This window comes from Denticeps clupeoides, chromosome 19 (genome assembly GCF_900700375.1).
Source record: "Denticeps clupeoides chromosome 19, fDenClu1.1, whole genome shotgun sequence".
Classification (NCBI taxonomy): Eukaryota; Metazoa; Chordata; class Actinopteri; order Clupeiformes; family Denticipitidae; genus Denticeps; species Denticeps clupeoides.
Window position 1 is genome coordinate 14562872 of NC_041725.1, and position 12599 is coordinate 14575470.

Below are 12599 nucleotides of genomic sequence, written 5' to 3' on the forward strand. Positions count from 1 at the left end.
AGTTTTTGAGCGGTTATTTGCATTTTTTCCCCAATGTTTACTGAATAGAGTTTTCTTAGCATGGATCCTGAACTGACGTTACGTTAAGAGAAATGTGAAGGGAGCTCGTCTCCAGCCAGCAGCCGCACAGCAGAGCTCCTCTCACCTATTTGCCGGGACTCCTGAGTCAACAGGGCCCGGGTTCTGCAGGGTTGCCAGATGTGTGGGGGCCCTGTAACCGGCGCGCCGTTTCTGCAGCTACGCGGGTTATCATTCAGCGACTGGAGGATGTTTTTGGAACCACTCGTTTTCATCACTCGCGCACAGGAACGAGACGCGGGGCTTGCAGCTGGCGTCTGAGACGGGCGGAAGAGGGAGCCTGACAGATGGAGATGAACCGGGCGTGAGAGCAGAGATTTCAGGGACCAGCAACGCTGCATGTTAGGTGTTGTCTCCTTGTACTATTTGTGACGAGGTTTACTCTTTTAGTCCAGGTTTAGTCAGGCAGTCGTTCATTTGTTGGGTGAATCTTTATTTGAATCTGCCACACGATTTCACTCCATTACAAAGGCAAAAAATAAGTTTAGGGTCATTTAGAAATGTCCTTGTTTTTCCATGAAAAAATAGTTTTGAATATAAAAGTAAATAAATCGTCAAATATATGACAACTCGAGCACACAACTACTGATGCATTAGATGCTGTACTAGTTTGAATTTGATCAGTAACATCATTGAAAAATAGTTTTCTAATAATGAGACTTTTAAAGTGACAGACTTGGGTTAATAAACACAGCATTCCACTAGAACTCAAGACTAATTTCCAGCCACCAGAGTCTTTTACATCATGTCTCGGCTGGAGTTTTCAACTAGTGGATGTCTTTTTAATGCACAATTGTTTCCCATCCAAAGAAAAGACATTTCAAATTGACCCTAAAGAGTTGAGTGATAGTGTAACAAAAAACAATACCAGACAATGGCCACTTGAAAAAAAAGAAATATAAAGGTGGCACGAAATTAGAATGTTTGGGGACGTGAATGCTTTGCTGCGGCAGCGTAACGCTGATGTGTTGCATCACTTCACAGCTGGACACGCGGGCCACAGATAAGCATCGACCCATTGTCCCCTGATTGTGGCTAATTCAGGATTTGACCTGTCAGCGGGGGAGGGCACTGAAGACAAACACTGTGGCTGGGTCGGGCGTGTGGGTGCGTCCTTATTTCTGGTGCCCTGTATTGTCGGGGGGAAACGTGGGGAGGTTGGGTGAGTCTCATTCCCCTCTTCACTCGGGCCCGTGGACTGAAGATCTCTCGCCCCGTCGTTCCACACTGCCCCGACTCCTGCACCGCTGGCACAGTGGGGCGGGTGGGCAGGCTCCGGAATGCAAATACCTGTCCAGTGACAGAATGCAGACCTCAGGGCAGGACAAAGGAGAACGTAAACAGTGGCGTGTTTGCATTGCAAACAGAGGTGCCATTTAGCACACATTAATTTACTTATTTACACCTACTGTGCAGCACCCAGCCCCCAGCACCCCATTGACCTGTAGCTTCTCCTCGAATCGAACTGCTAAAAATCCAGTTTCAACCTAAATGGAAGACCTGACGGTGGTTTCGTACAATGAGAATTTAAAAAAAAAGAAAAGAAGGAAAGAAAAAAATTGGGAACGAACTGAAATTATAGGACCTGACAGATCTGCAGCGGAGCCCCGCCCCCCCTGGCGCGGACGCGCTCTGATTGGCCGACGCCAATCCCGGCTCCCTCTTTACCAAACCGGGCGGCGGAGGGCGTCCGGAGAACCGCGCGGACTGGCCGGACGCACCAGCGGCCGCCGGCAAATGTGTGTGAGTCGCGAAGTCACACACACACACACACACTTTTACTGCAGGAGTCGGGCAGACCGCGACACGGATTAAAACGAAAAAGTTTTTTTTTTTTTGTCGCCGACCACCGAGTAATCGAATCAGGGCATAAATTCGAGTTTATAGTTCGGGGCTCGGCGCCTTGCAGCCCGTTGCGGTCGGAACTAAATCGCCGCCGCGCACGATGCGCTGGACCTCGGCCCTGGACATCGCGCTCTTCTCCGTCCTGGTCCTGTGCGGCCAGCTGGGGGTCGCGCACACTTTCGGCGAGGAGGACGAGATGACGTGCGACCCCATCCGGATCTCCATGTGCCAGGACCTGGGCTACAACGTCACCAAGATGCCCAACCTGGTGGGCAACGTGCTGCAGTCGGACGCCGAGCTGCAGCTCCAGACCTTCACCCCGCTGATCCAGTACGGCTGCTCCAGCCAGCTGAAGGTGAGGGGATCCTCTGAACTTCTACGGGCTATAAGATACGGTGGAGGAGAGAAGATCTACCCACGTTGCAATTTGCATGTCTACAGTTTTACTCCATTTACATTTACAGCTTTTATCAGACGCCCTTATCCAGAGCGACTTACAATCAGTAGTTACAGGGACAGTCCCCCCCTGGAGACACTCAGGGTTAAGTGTCTTGCTCAGGGACACGATGGTAGCAAGTGGGCTTTGAACCTGGGTCTTCTACTCCACGTGTTCTGTGTGAGAGTGTGTTCGAGAGAGAGAGAGAGTTGTCCACTGCGCATTCAGCATTGTGTTCATTAATCTGTGCACAATCTGCACCGTTCTGCAGAGGACAATGTGAGCCAGAGAGCGCAACTGTCAATCTGGACGAAGGAAGTGAAATTCAATGAAATGTTGACTTTTGTTTTGACTTTTGGTTTTTTTTTGTCCTCCTCCGTTATTTGTTGAAAATGCGCTACGTAGGCTCACTCGAACGTTTCCTTTCTTTGTCTTCTTCAGTTCTTCCTGTGCTCCGTTTACGTCCCCATGTGCACGGACAAGGTCCCCATCCCCATCGGACCCTGCGGCAGCATGTGCCTCTCGGTCAAGCGGAAGTGCCTGCCGGTCCTCAACGAGTTCGGCTTCACGTGGCCCGACCTGCTGAACTGCAGCCTGTTCCCTCCGCAGAACGACCAGAACCACATGTGCATGGAGGGCCCGGCCGACGACGAGGGGCCCTTCCACACCGTCCGCGCCCACCAGCCGCTGGAGGAGGAGTGCCAGGCGCTGGGCGCCGGGCCGGACCAGTACGCCTGGGTCAAGCGCAGCCACGGCTGCGCGCTGCAGTGCGGCTACGACGCCGGCCTGTACCGGCGCCGGGCCAAGGTGTTCACGGACGTGTGGATGGCGGCGTGGGCCGTGCTGTGCTTCATCTCCACCACCTTCACCGTGCTGACCTTCCTGGTGGACTCGTCGCGCTTCTCGTACCCGGAGCGGCCCATCATCTTCCTCAGCATGTGCTACAACATCTACAGCGTGGCGTTCGTGGTGCGGCTGACGGTGGGCCGCGAGCGCATCTCCTGCGACCTGGAGGAGGCGGCCGTGCCCGTGCTGGTGCAGGAGGGCCTGAAGAACACCGGCTGCGCCATCGTCTTCCTCCTCATGTACTTCTTCGGCATGGCCAGCTCCATCTGGTGGGTCATCCTCACGCTGACGTGGTTCCTGGCCGCCGGGCTGAAGTGGGGCCACGAGGCCATCGAGATGCACAGCTCCTACTTCCACATCGCCGCCTGGGCCATCCCTGCCGTGAAGACCATCGTCATCCTCATAATGCGGCTGGTGGACGCCGACGACCTGACGGGGATGTGCTACGTGGGCAACCAGCACCTGGACGCGTTGACCGGCTTCGTGGTGGCGCCGCTCTTCACCTACCTGGTGATCGGCACGCTGTTCATCGCCGCCGGCCTGGTGGCGCTCTTCAAGATCCGCTCCAACCTGCAGAAGGACGGCACCAAGACGGACAAGCTGGAGCGGCTGATGGTGAAAATCGGCGTGTTCTCGGTGCTGTACACCGTGCCGGCGTCCTGCGTCATCGCCTCCTACTTCTACGAGATCTCCAACTGGGCCGACTTCAAGCAGGCGGCGCGCGACTCCTACATGGCGGCCGAGATGCTGCGCATCTTCATGTCCCTGCTGGTGGGCATCACCTCGGGCATGTGGATCTGGTCGGCCAAGACCCTGCACACGTGGCAGAGGTGCTCCAACCGGCTGCTGAGCTCGGGCAGGACGAAACGGGGCAAGCGGGCGGGGGACGCGTGGGTGAAGCCGGTGAAGGGCAACGAGACGGTGGTGTGACGGGGAGCCTGTCTCCAGCAACAGAAGACGACCTGACGGGGTGAAGTGGGACAGGACGGTAAATGTTTGGACCCTCTGCAGGGTGCCATTACGCGCTTCGCTTTGAAGGGGTGGCATTACGGGCCGCGGCGTGGGATGGTCGCTCCCGGCGGGACTCTCGGGTTCCCACTGCAGCCGGAAGGGTTACAGCGCCCCCTAGTGCACGGCCGCCGCCACCGCATTTTCGGGCTTCATAAGTACCACGAACCACCGGGGGGGACTTTATCAACGTAGTGCCACACCCTTCAATACAGATTATTCACAAAATTAACTTTTTATTATTATTGTAATTTTTTTACAAATAAGTACACTGGACAGCAGATCTGTGCTTTTATTATGGAGAGCATTATAAGGGGGAGGCTGCAGCTAAGGCACCTGGGAAATGTATGTTTTTCACCACTGACGCGGATGATATTAACCGGTCGTAAACCAAGACATTTTGTAGGATTCATTAAGCCCTCTGTGGACCCTGAGTTAAAATTTTTCAGGTAAAATCTGGAAAATATATATTTTAAACGATAGGAACTCATGAACTCTTCACCATTGTGCCATTTTTCCTATAAAAGAAGAAACGCAAACGCTCGCAGGATGCACAGCCATAGCTTCTTTTTTTCGTGTGTGTAGCACATAGTCTCACACTTAAAAGAGGATTCTGACATAAATGTGGTTTAGCTGTGTGATCAGTTGACTATCGTCCCACTTCTGAGTGGCTAGACAATCTACAGAGGGCCTTCACTGCCTCTTTAATGTTTTGAATGTAGGCATGTGTGTGCGTGAGGGTGTGTGTGTGTGTGTGTATGTGGGTGTGTGTGGCTTGGACAACTGTGCTGTTAACTCAAGTGAAGCCTGGGACTATGAAGTACTTTGTAAAAATGAATTGTAAAGGAGTTTTGTTATAAATGTATTATAAAATGCTAATTTATCTTTGTACAAACTAGGCCGAGAACCTGAAGACATGTTTGTTATTTAAGATGCTTTTGTATAAAAATGAAAAATTAAATATGTGTTTTATTTGATTTTAAGTTTGCATTCACTTGTCTTTTTTTTGTCTGCTTTTGTGGTCCAGACCATGTAGAACAAAAAGAGACAAAAATACTACGTTTTGCATTAAAAGTAACATTTCTTTTTTTATTGTTATTTGCGGATGACCATCACATTCTTCGAGGAGCTTTTTATTTAAAGTTTTAACTGTTTAGGTGGCTCTCAGTGAACAATCATCTGATAAAAGCCTCCATGACTGGTTCAAAACCACAAGTCACTATTAATAACTCCATAAACCGGTTTCAGCAACCTTTCAACTCTCACACGTTGTTTGCGCTCTGACGAAAGAATATATGAAGACTGAATCAGTTTATCAGCCCGATTAACTTCCGTACACTAAAATGTGTGTGTGTGTGTGTGTGTGTGTGCAGATGTTGCTAGCTGTGGGGCTGTATTGCTCTATTGCCAGCCACTAAAAATGCCATTGCAAATTACTTTATTGGTCCTGAGGGAAATGTCTGTAACGTCTGAGAAGAAGAGACCTACAGCCTCGATGGCAGACTCAATCTAGTACAACATCACAACATCATACTGACGTCACATTGATTCATACAATTAAATAAAAGAAATGCAGTGATTCCGATGGCCTTTCCACTCTTGGAATCTCCACCAAGCAGTTTAGGAGATATGAAACTTGGGCTGAAAAGTTCAAATTTAGGTGGAATGCCCCTTGAATATAAAAAAAGAAATAAACGTGAATAAGACAGCAGCACCAGCACACTGGATTTTTTTCTTTATAATTTCAAATCTTTTTTTTATATGGCATAACATAAGAACGCTTACTTATTACAAGAAGATGTTCAAGAAATGAAAAATAGTTTCAACCAGTGCAAGAGTCAGTTTTTTTTTTGTTCTTAAGCAAGAAATAAATGAGCACATTGGGAATGATTACAGAAGTAAAAGTTCAGCATGATGTTTCAAAAATTAAAGCCAAAGTAAATAAAGTAGCAAAATTTAGCTTATAAACTCTATAGAGTCATGTCAATTTATCTTATCACATATGTATCACATATACACATTTACATCTTCTTCTTGACGTGCTTTGCAAGTATTTTCTTTTCCAAGGAAGAACCTCGAGGAAAAGCAACAAATGACTACAGAACCAGAGAAATACCAGAGTAAAAAAAAAAGTGCAAAAGAAATATGCCGCCTCACACAAACCATGGGAATAATGTTCTAGAAGTTAATGACCAACTTCTAGCAAAGGGGAAACAGCACCTTAGGTTCTCTGGTGAGTGTTAGCGAGGTTTCAAGTCACACTGTTGTCCATCGTCCAACAGCAGATAGCAGCGTGGTCCATCCAAACACACACAGTCATGTCCCTGTGCTGTCCTCTGGTCAGACGGGTGGGAATGCAGCAACAGAACCGGACCAGTCCCATTGGTACCCCTGGTCAGCCGTTCCTGTCCCATCCCAGGGTGACAACAAAAATGTGGAGGGGAACACACACACACGGAACGGCATTGGTCAGCAGGTGTCCATGACAGGCTGCACCTCCACAAATCACAGTCAGCAGGACTGAGTCAGTTTAGAATTCTCTTCCTCTCCTGTGCCATGACCGCTGAGTGGGGGTGAGGTGGACCTGAGAGGAAATGCAGCTGGACCTGAGACAAATACACAGTCACTCTCAGAATTAAATTTTTTTTGTTTTTGTGTGCATCCAGTAATTTCTGGGTAATAATATTTTGTAGAATAATTGTTCTGCAATGCATGAAATACATAAATGCATAAAACATTCATTTTTCATGAAAGGTCATCATGGGTAGGAAACTTAATGGATTTTTGCTGAACGAGTACGTAATTCCAGTCTCAAGTATTCAGCTAAATAACCATTACAGCACCACCATCTAGCATTACCCATCTGACCAATACTATGATTATATCAATGCGTACTCTTGAAATACTCAATGCATAAGTAATTCATGGAATATTACATATTTGTTATTCACTGTTCTAATATAACATCACATCTTCTTCAGTAAGAAAGAGATCAAAGTATAGAAATTGATTGCATGCACTTTGCTCATACAATATATCAACAATGGTTCTGCTTACCATTTGATGCTCTGTTGTAGGAAACCCTCCTCATCTTCACAACGGCCACCACCAGAGCCACAAAGATCATGGAAGCCATGACGGTCCCTGCCACTATCAACATGATGTCCTGGTGCTCGTGGCCTGCAAAAGCAAGACACGCCTTTACTTATCCAGGCCGAGGTGTATTATGGGTGTGAAGGTGTCAGGGCATTCATTCGGATTACGTTTTATGGCTGCCGTCTGGGGTCATAGGTTGAAACGAATGGGGTGGCCAACTTTTCAAAAGCTAGATGGTAAATTAATGACCAAACCAGTCCGATTTCCTTTTATAGGCCTGGCTCTTCAGGTGCTTTCTAACTTCCCTTTATTTTTGTGTGTGTGTGTGTATATATACATTCATACATACACACACACATATATATAATTATTTAAATATATATATTATTTATTTATTTTTGCAAGAAGAATGATGCTGTAAATAGATGCTGTGCACAAGTGTTTTAGAACTTTGGCAAATATAGGCCAATGACAATCATAAGCAAATATGGGCACTGGCAATTAGAAACAACAGCTAGGGTTGGTGACGTGTGATGTTCCTGCTTCATCAATGGTAACACTCTGGCTGGTTCTTTGCCATTTCGGAGAGAATACTCACATATGCTCAACTCCTTTGAGATGGCGCCCCCTACAGAGCAGCTGATATTCAGCGGCCTGGAGCAGTTCAGTGTAACAGTGCTGAAGACGCTCCACAAATCAGTGACGTTGTCCAGCCAACCACCGTTGTCCACAACGTCCCACTGAGTGTGACTGTTCTCAGGAAGCAGCCTCCACTCCGGAACCCGGAATGGGTGACCGGCGGATGACGAGCAGTTCACCACAACCTCGCCGTTCCTCCTACCCAGTAGTATCTCTGGCCGACTGTAGTTCACTGTGGGGTAAAAATGTAGAGGGTATGAGGTGGGTGGCTACTGCACTGACGTTCGTGCACAAAACACACTAAGCAAGCATGTTTCATTTCTCATTTTTTAAGCAGCAGAGTGTTACTTTTTTCTATATGGAAAAACTTGCCTAATAAACAAACAAAATATTATTTGTTGGACAATGATATATATATATATATATATATATATATATATATAGAGAGAGAGAGAGAGAGAGAGAGAGAGAGAGAGAGAGAGAGAGAGAGAGAGAGCGAAGAGAGAGAGAGAGAGTAAAATGTTAAGAGTCAATAAGTGTCAAGAGTCAATACCTGAGTCTGGAAGAATCAAGTTAAAGGAGAACGACTTCTGGTTCGCAGTCACGCATGTGTAGATCCCCCTGTCCTTCAGACTCAGGTGCAATATTTCCAAAGTTCCAAGTGGCCTGTTAAATCTGAAATGGTTCTTGTATTTCACGGGAACGTGGGGTTCCACGTCCTTGTTCTCATAGTATCCGTTAATAAACGTGGTCTCATCTCCCTGCATCTTCTGCCAGTAGAGAAAGTTCTGTTTTCCCGGACTTGAGACGTTACAGTACAGCGTGATTTTTCCACCAATTTCACCAAAGATGTCTTTGGGTGTATCTGTATCTGTATATAAGGTGAAAGGGAACACAAAAAGAGGGCAATTCAAATAAGGCATACAGTAGAAATTCTCACTTTCTAGAACCGCTTATTCTTACTCAGAGTCGCGGCTGCTGGCGGCCATCCTGGGACACAACAGAGAGCATGGATTCAGCCAGGGCGGGGTGCGCCCATTCAAACACACCATTCACTCACACGCTCACACCTACGGGCAATTCAGAGTCCATCTAGTGTTGATGCCTTTGGGCTGCGGTAGGAAACCGGAGAACCTGAGCAAACCCATGCCAATGCGGGGAGAGCATGTAAACTCCGCACACACAAGCTCTGAGCCGGGATTCGAACCAACAACCTTGGAGGTGTCAGGCCACCGAGCGGCCCTGCAGCAGGAATCCTTTCTGACACAATGAGAATTCATTTTCCGTTTCCAACCGAAGCTGAGATGAGGCACTGAGCCAGTGAGGCGTGGCGCGGCGAAACGTGAAACATAAATGTAACAGAGATGGGGAAAACAAAAAAGTGGCCCGACAGAAACCTGTGGTCTGACGCGAGTCTGTCAGTAGACAGACATGCCGGATCCTTCACCTCGGTTTCAAGAACAGCACTACCCGGTAGATCCCCACACCTCTTGCATGCAAGTCTCGCCACTGCCTTCATGAATCCAATCAAAATCCTACCTGAACTCTCGCCCGGCCTCGGCAGCGACAGAGCAGCAGCGAACCTGGACACAAACACAGCAGGCCATTAGCGAGACACCCTGTCAAGCGAAGCGATTGTCATTGTGAAACACTGCAGCACAGCACACGGTGACACAATGAAATGTGTCCTTTGCTTTTAACCATCACCCTTGGTGAGCAGTGGGCAGCCATGACAGGTGACCGGGGAGCAGTGTGTGGGGACGGTGCTTTGCTCAGTGGCACCTCGGCGAATCGGGATTCGAACCGGCAACCTTCTGATTAAGGGGCCGCTTCCTTAACCGCTAGGCCACCACTGCCCCCCAAGGGTATTGAAACAGTCCTTTTATATAGCATTCTGTTTAGAACAGTAAATAGGCATGGAAATAATTTCTCAACTCATCAGTGCAACAGATTCTTTAGGAACAGTTGGTAAATTCTGGAATACAGAATTTAAGGAATAATTGCAAAGGGACAGTGGCCATCACCAGGCCCTTCTCATGTTAATAGGGGGGTGACGTCCCTGACGCCATACCCTTCTGCAACATGTGGCACATAAAACTTTCCTCTTAATTCAAACCTGCAACAACACAGGAGTGGCATGTGGGTATACTTACAAGGGCAGCAAGCGACCACTGACCTGTTGGAGATTGAAAGAGATTGTTGGAGATTGAAAATAACAAATAAATAATTAATTAAACGAAACAAGTTTGAGACAAAATCAGAAAGACAAGAAAGGACCGACGATGACGTCACCACGACACGTGACTTAAAGGGAAATCCCCCTCCCCCCCTCCCCCCAACATGATGTCATACATCGAAACTTGATACGGGCTGCGCTAGGAAAATGTGAAACTTAAATCGATGAACCAAAAAAATCGCTTCGCAATACGGCTGCATTTAGTAATGCACAAAAAGGAGATGATTTAAACACATGTGGGTCCGACTTTTAGGAAAGTTTCATTAATGCAATTCATCCCCTTGTGTTATGACAACCTTTACAGCTTGAGTTAAAAAAAAGAATAGAAATACGAATGTACGGCATGCAGCCAGGTTAAGCGTGTCCTTACCAGAAACCGCGCCATTCCGCTTCACATCGTCCCGACAGGTGGCTGTGAGGGAAGCTTCGGGAACGCCGACGGCTTGTTTCTCCCTTTTTAATCTTACCACGCCCCCCTCGTTCTGATTGGCCAGCTCTCCATCACGCTGATGACGTCATTTCACACACACTCGAAGACCAGTGCATTCCCTCCCAGGCCAGAATCCCCCAAATCTAAAGGCATTCTGCTGTGTTCGTTCGACTGCAGCATTGCTTTAGATCTAGTTATTTAGGCCTTGGCTCAGTTTCAAGAGGTGCATTAAAGACAGGACATAAAGCCAGAAATCAGGAATGCAAGCGTTGGCCTGTCCATGTGAAGACGGTCCAGATCATTTGAGGATGTGATAGTGCACATCCTCCTGACCACTCTTTCATTACTCAAAATGAAACCGAGGAATGCCCTCATGCGTTAGGCAAGACGGGACGAACAAGTAGACAAGGATAGGCGCTTTCATCTTTCCAACTGGAAACGGGTGGAGAAATCCGTGCCTTGGTCGCCAGGCGTCTCACAGGCAGCGGCGTTCGGTACCTGGCCGGCTATTTCCTTTTCAGCTCGGTGACAGAGGTGGGAATTCTCTGGGGTTTTCATGCTATGTGCGACAACCAGGCACTCTTACTGACCCCGCCTGACCCTGACGCCTCGGTGGCCTGACCCTGACGCCTCACTGACTGTCTCCATGCTGACTCAGCATGCTTTAAAGAACATTTCTTTAGTCCAATGTCATCGGTTTAATCTACTAGGTGGAACCAATTCCCCGCCCCAAAACACGCAATAACGTAATCACTCTGGCATCCTCAGATGATTTCGTGCCAACTCAGCGTTTTTCCTGACGCGAAGCAGCAGGTGAAGCGGTAAAGGTGCCAGGCTAGCAGGACAGGTTTGGGTGGGATTGGGTTCAGTTCTCACTTCTCGAGCCTCAGGTTTACAGGAACGCAGCCCGTTACAGGAAGAAAGGGGATTTTCCTGTTCCGCCCACCTTCTGCACACACTGATGTTCAGGTTCATGAAAATGACCAGCGATGTCAGCGATGAAGTAGGGCACGCCCTTAAACAGCCCACCCTAAAAGCCCACACAGGCATTCCACGTCTTTCAAAGGTTTCGAGATTGACTGTGATTCTGTGATGACTGAGTGAAGCATGTTAAAAAAAACAATAGTAATATTATACTTGGATGAAATCCGCAAGTTCCTAACTGGAGATTTATCGGTGAAGTGAATCGCAGCTCATCGCCTCCTTTGTTGTGGCTGCTTTGGTGGATTCTGCAGCACCATCAAAACCACACAAAATAACACACCGCGTTTCTAGAATTGTACAGCACCGGAGCTGTCTGCTTTTTTCACCAATCAATTTAAAAACAAAAAATGAAAACGAAACCAAAGAAATAGAAAGAAACACAACTTTCCAAACGTGTCCAGATGTCCAAAAGAACACCAACAATTCTGTAAAAAATGAGACAGACAGACAGACAGATAGACAGATGGACAGATAGACAGACAGACAGATAGATATATAGATAGATAGATAGATAGATAGATAGATAGATAGATAGATAGATAGATAGATAGATAGATAGACAGACAGACAGACAGACAGACAGACAGACAGACAGACAGACAGACAGACAGACAGACAGACAGACATATCAATAGATATTGACTGAATGTTTAGTGTACCTCGGTTCTCAGGAATTTTGCTGCTACTAAAGGTCACTGCTCACACACAGTTCTTGTTTAATTTTACGGCTAAGTTTTCCTTCCTGTAAAACCAAAAACCATAATTTGAAACTTAAACAACAAACAAAACATTGCTTCAGGAGACATGTTCATGGCCCTCAAGCCCCCGCACTGGTTGACTACCAGACAGCCACGTTCCTCATTTTACTGGCATGCGGTTGTTTCAGATGAATCTGCGAACCTGTGAATCATCGCATAAAGGGAACACTTGCTGATGTTCCTTGTGATGGCAGACGGGCCTCTGCGCTGATGTGTTACGATAGTTCCACTAGGTCTTATACA

At 47.5% G+C, this 12599-nt stretch overlaps 2 protein-coding genes across 2 annotated transcripts; one reads left to right on the forward strand and one right to left on the reverse strand.

The window, feature by feature from the left end:
• The first annotated feature begins 1776 nt into the window (after positions 1–1776).
• On the forward strand, positions 1777–5196 carry fzd4 (frizzled class receptor 4). Its single transcript, XM_028962666.1, has 2 exons — positions 1777–2278; positions 2801–5196. The coding sequence occupies exons 1-2, from the start codon at positions 2024–2026 to the stop codon at positions 4133–4135; spliced, it is 1590 nt and encodes a 529-aa protein (XP_028818499.1). The 5' UTR covers positions 1777–2023; the 3' UTR covers positions 4136–5196.
• A 238-nt stretch (positions 5197–5434) lies between these two features.
• LOC114769551 (uncharacterized) lies at positions 5435–10650 on the reverse strand. Its single transcript, XM_028962668.1, has 7 exons — positions 10555–10650; positions 10102–10124; positions 9488–9531; positions 8502–8819; positions 7908–8180; positions 7271–7393; positions 5435–6819 (listed from the first exon to the last, which is right to left on the reverse strand). Exons 1-7 carry the CDS (start codon positions 10567–10569, stop codon positions 6725–6727), a joined length of 891 nt encoding a protein of 296 aa, XP_028818501.1. The 5' UTR covers positions 10570–10650; the 3' UTR covers positions 5435–6724.
• Between the last annotated feature and the right edge of the window lie 1949 nt (positions 10651–12599).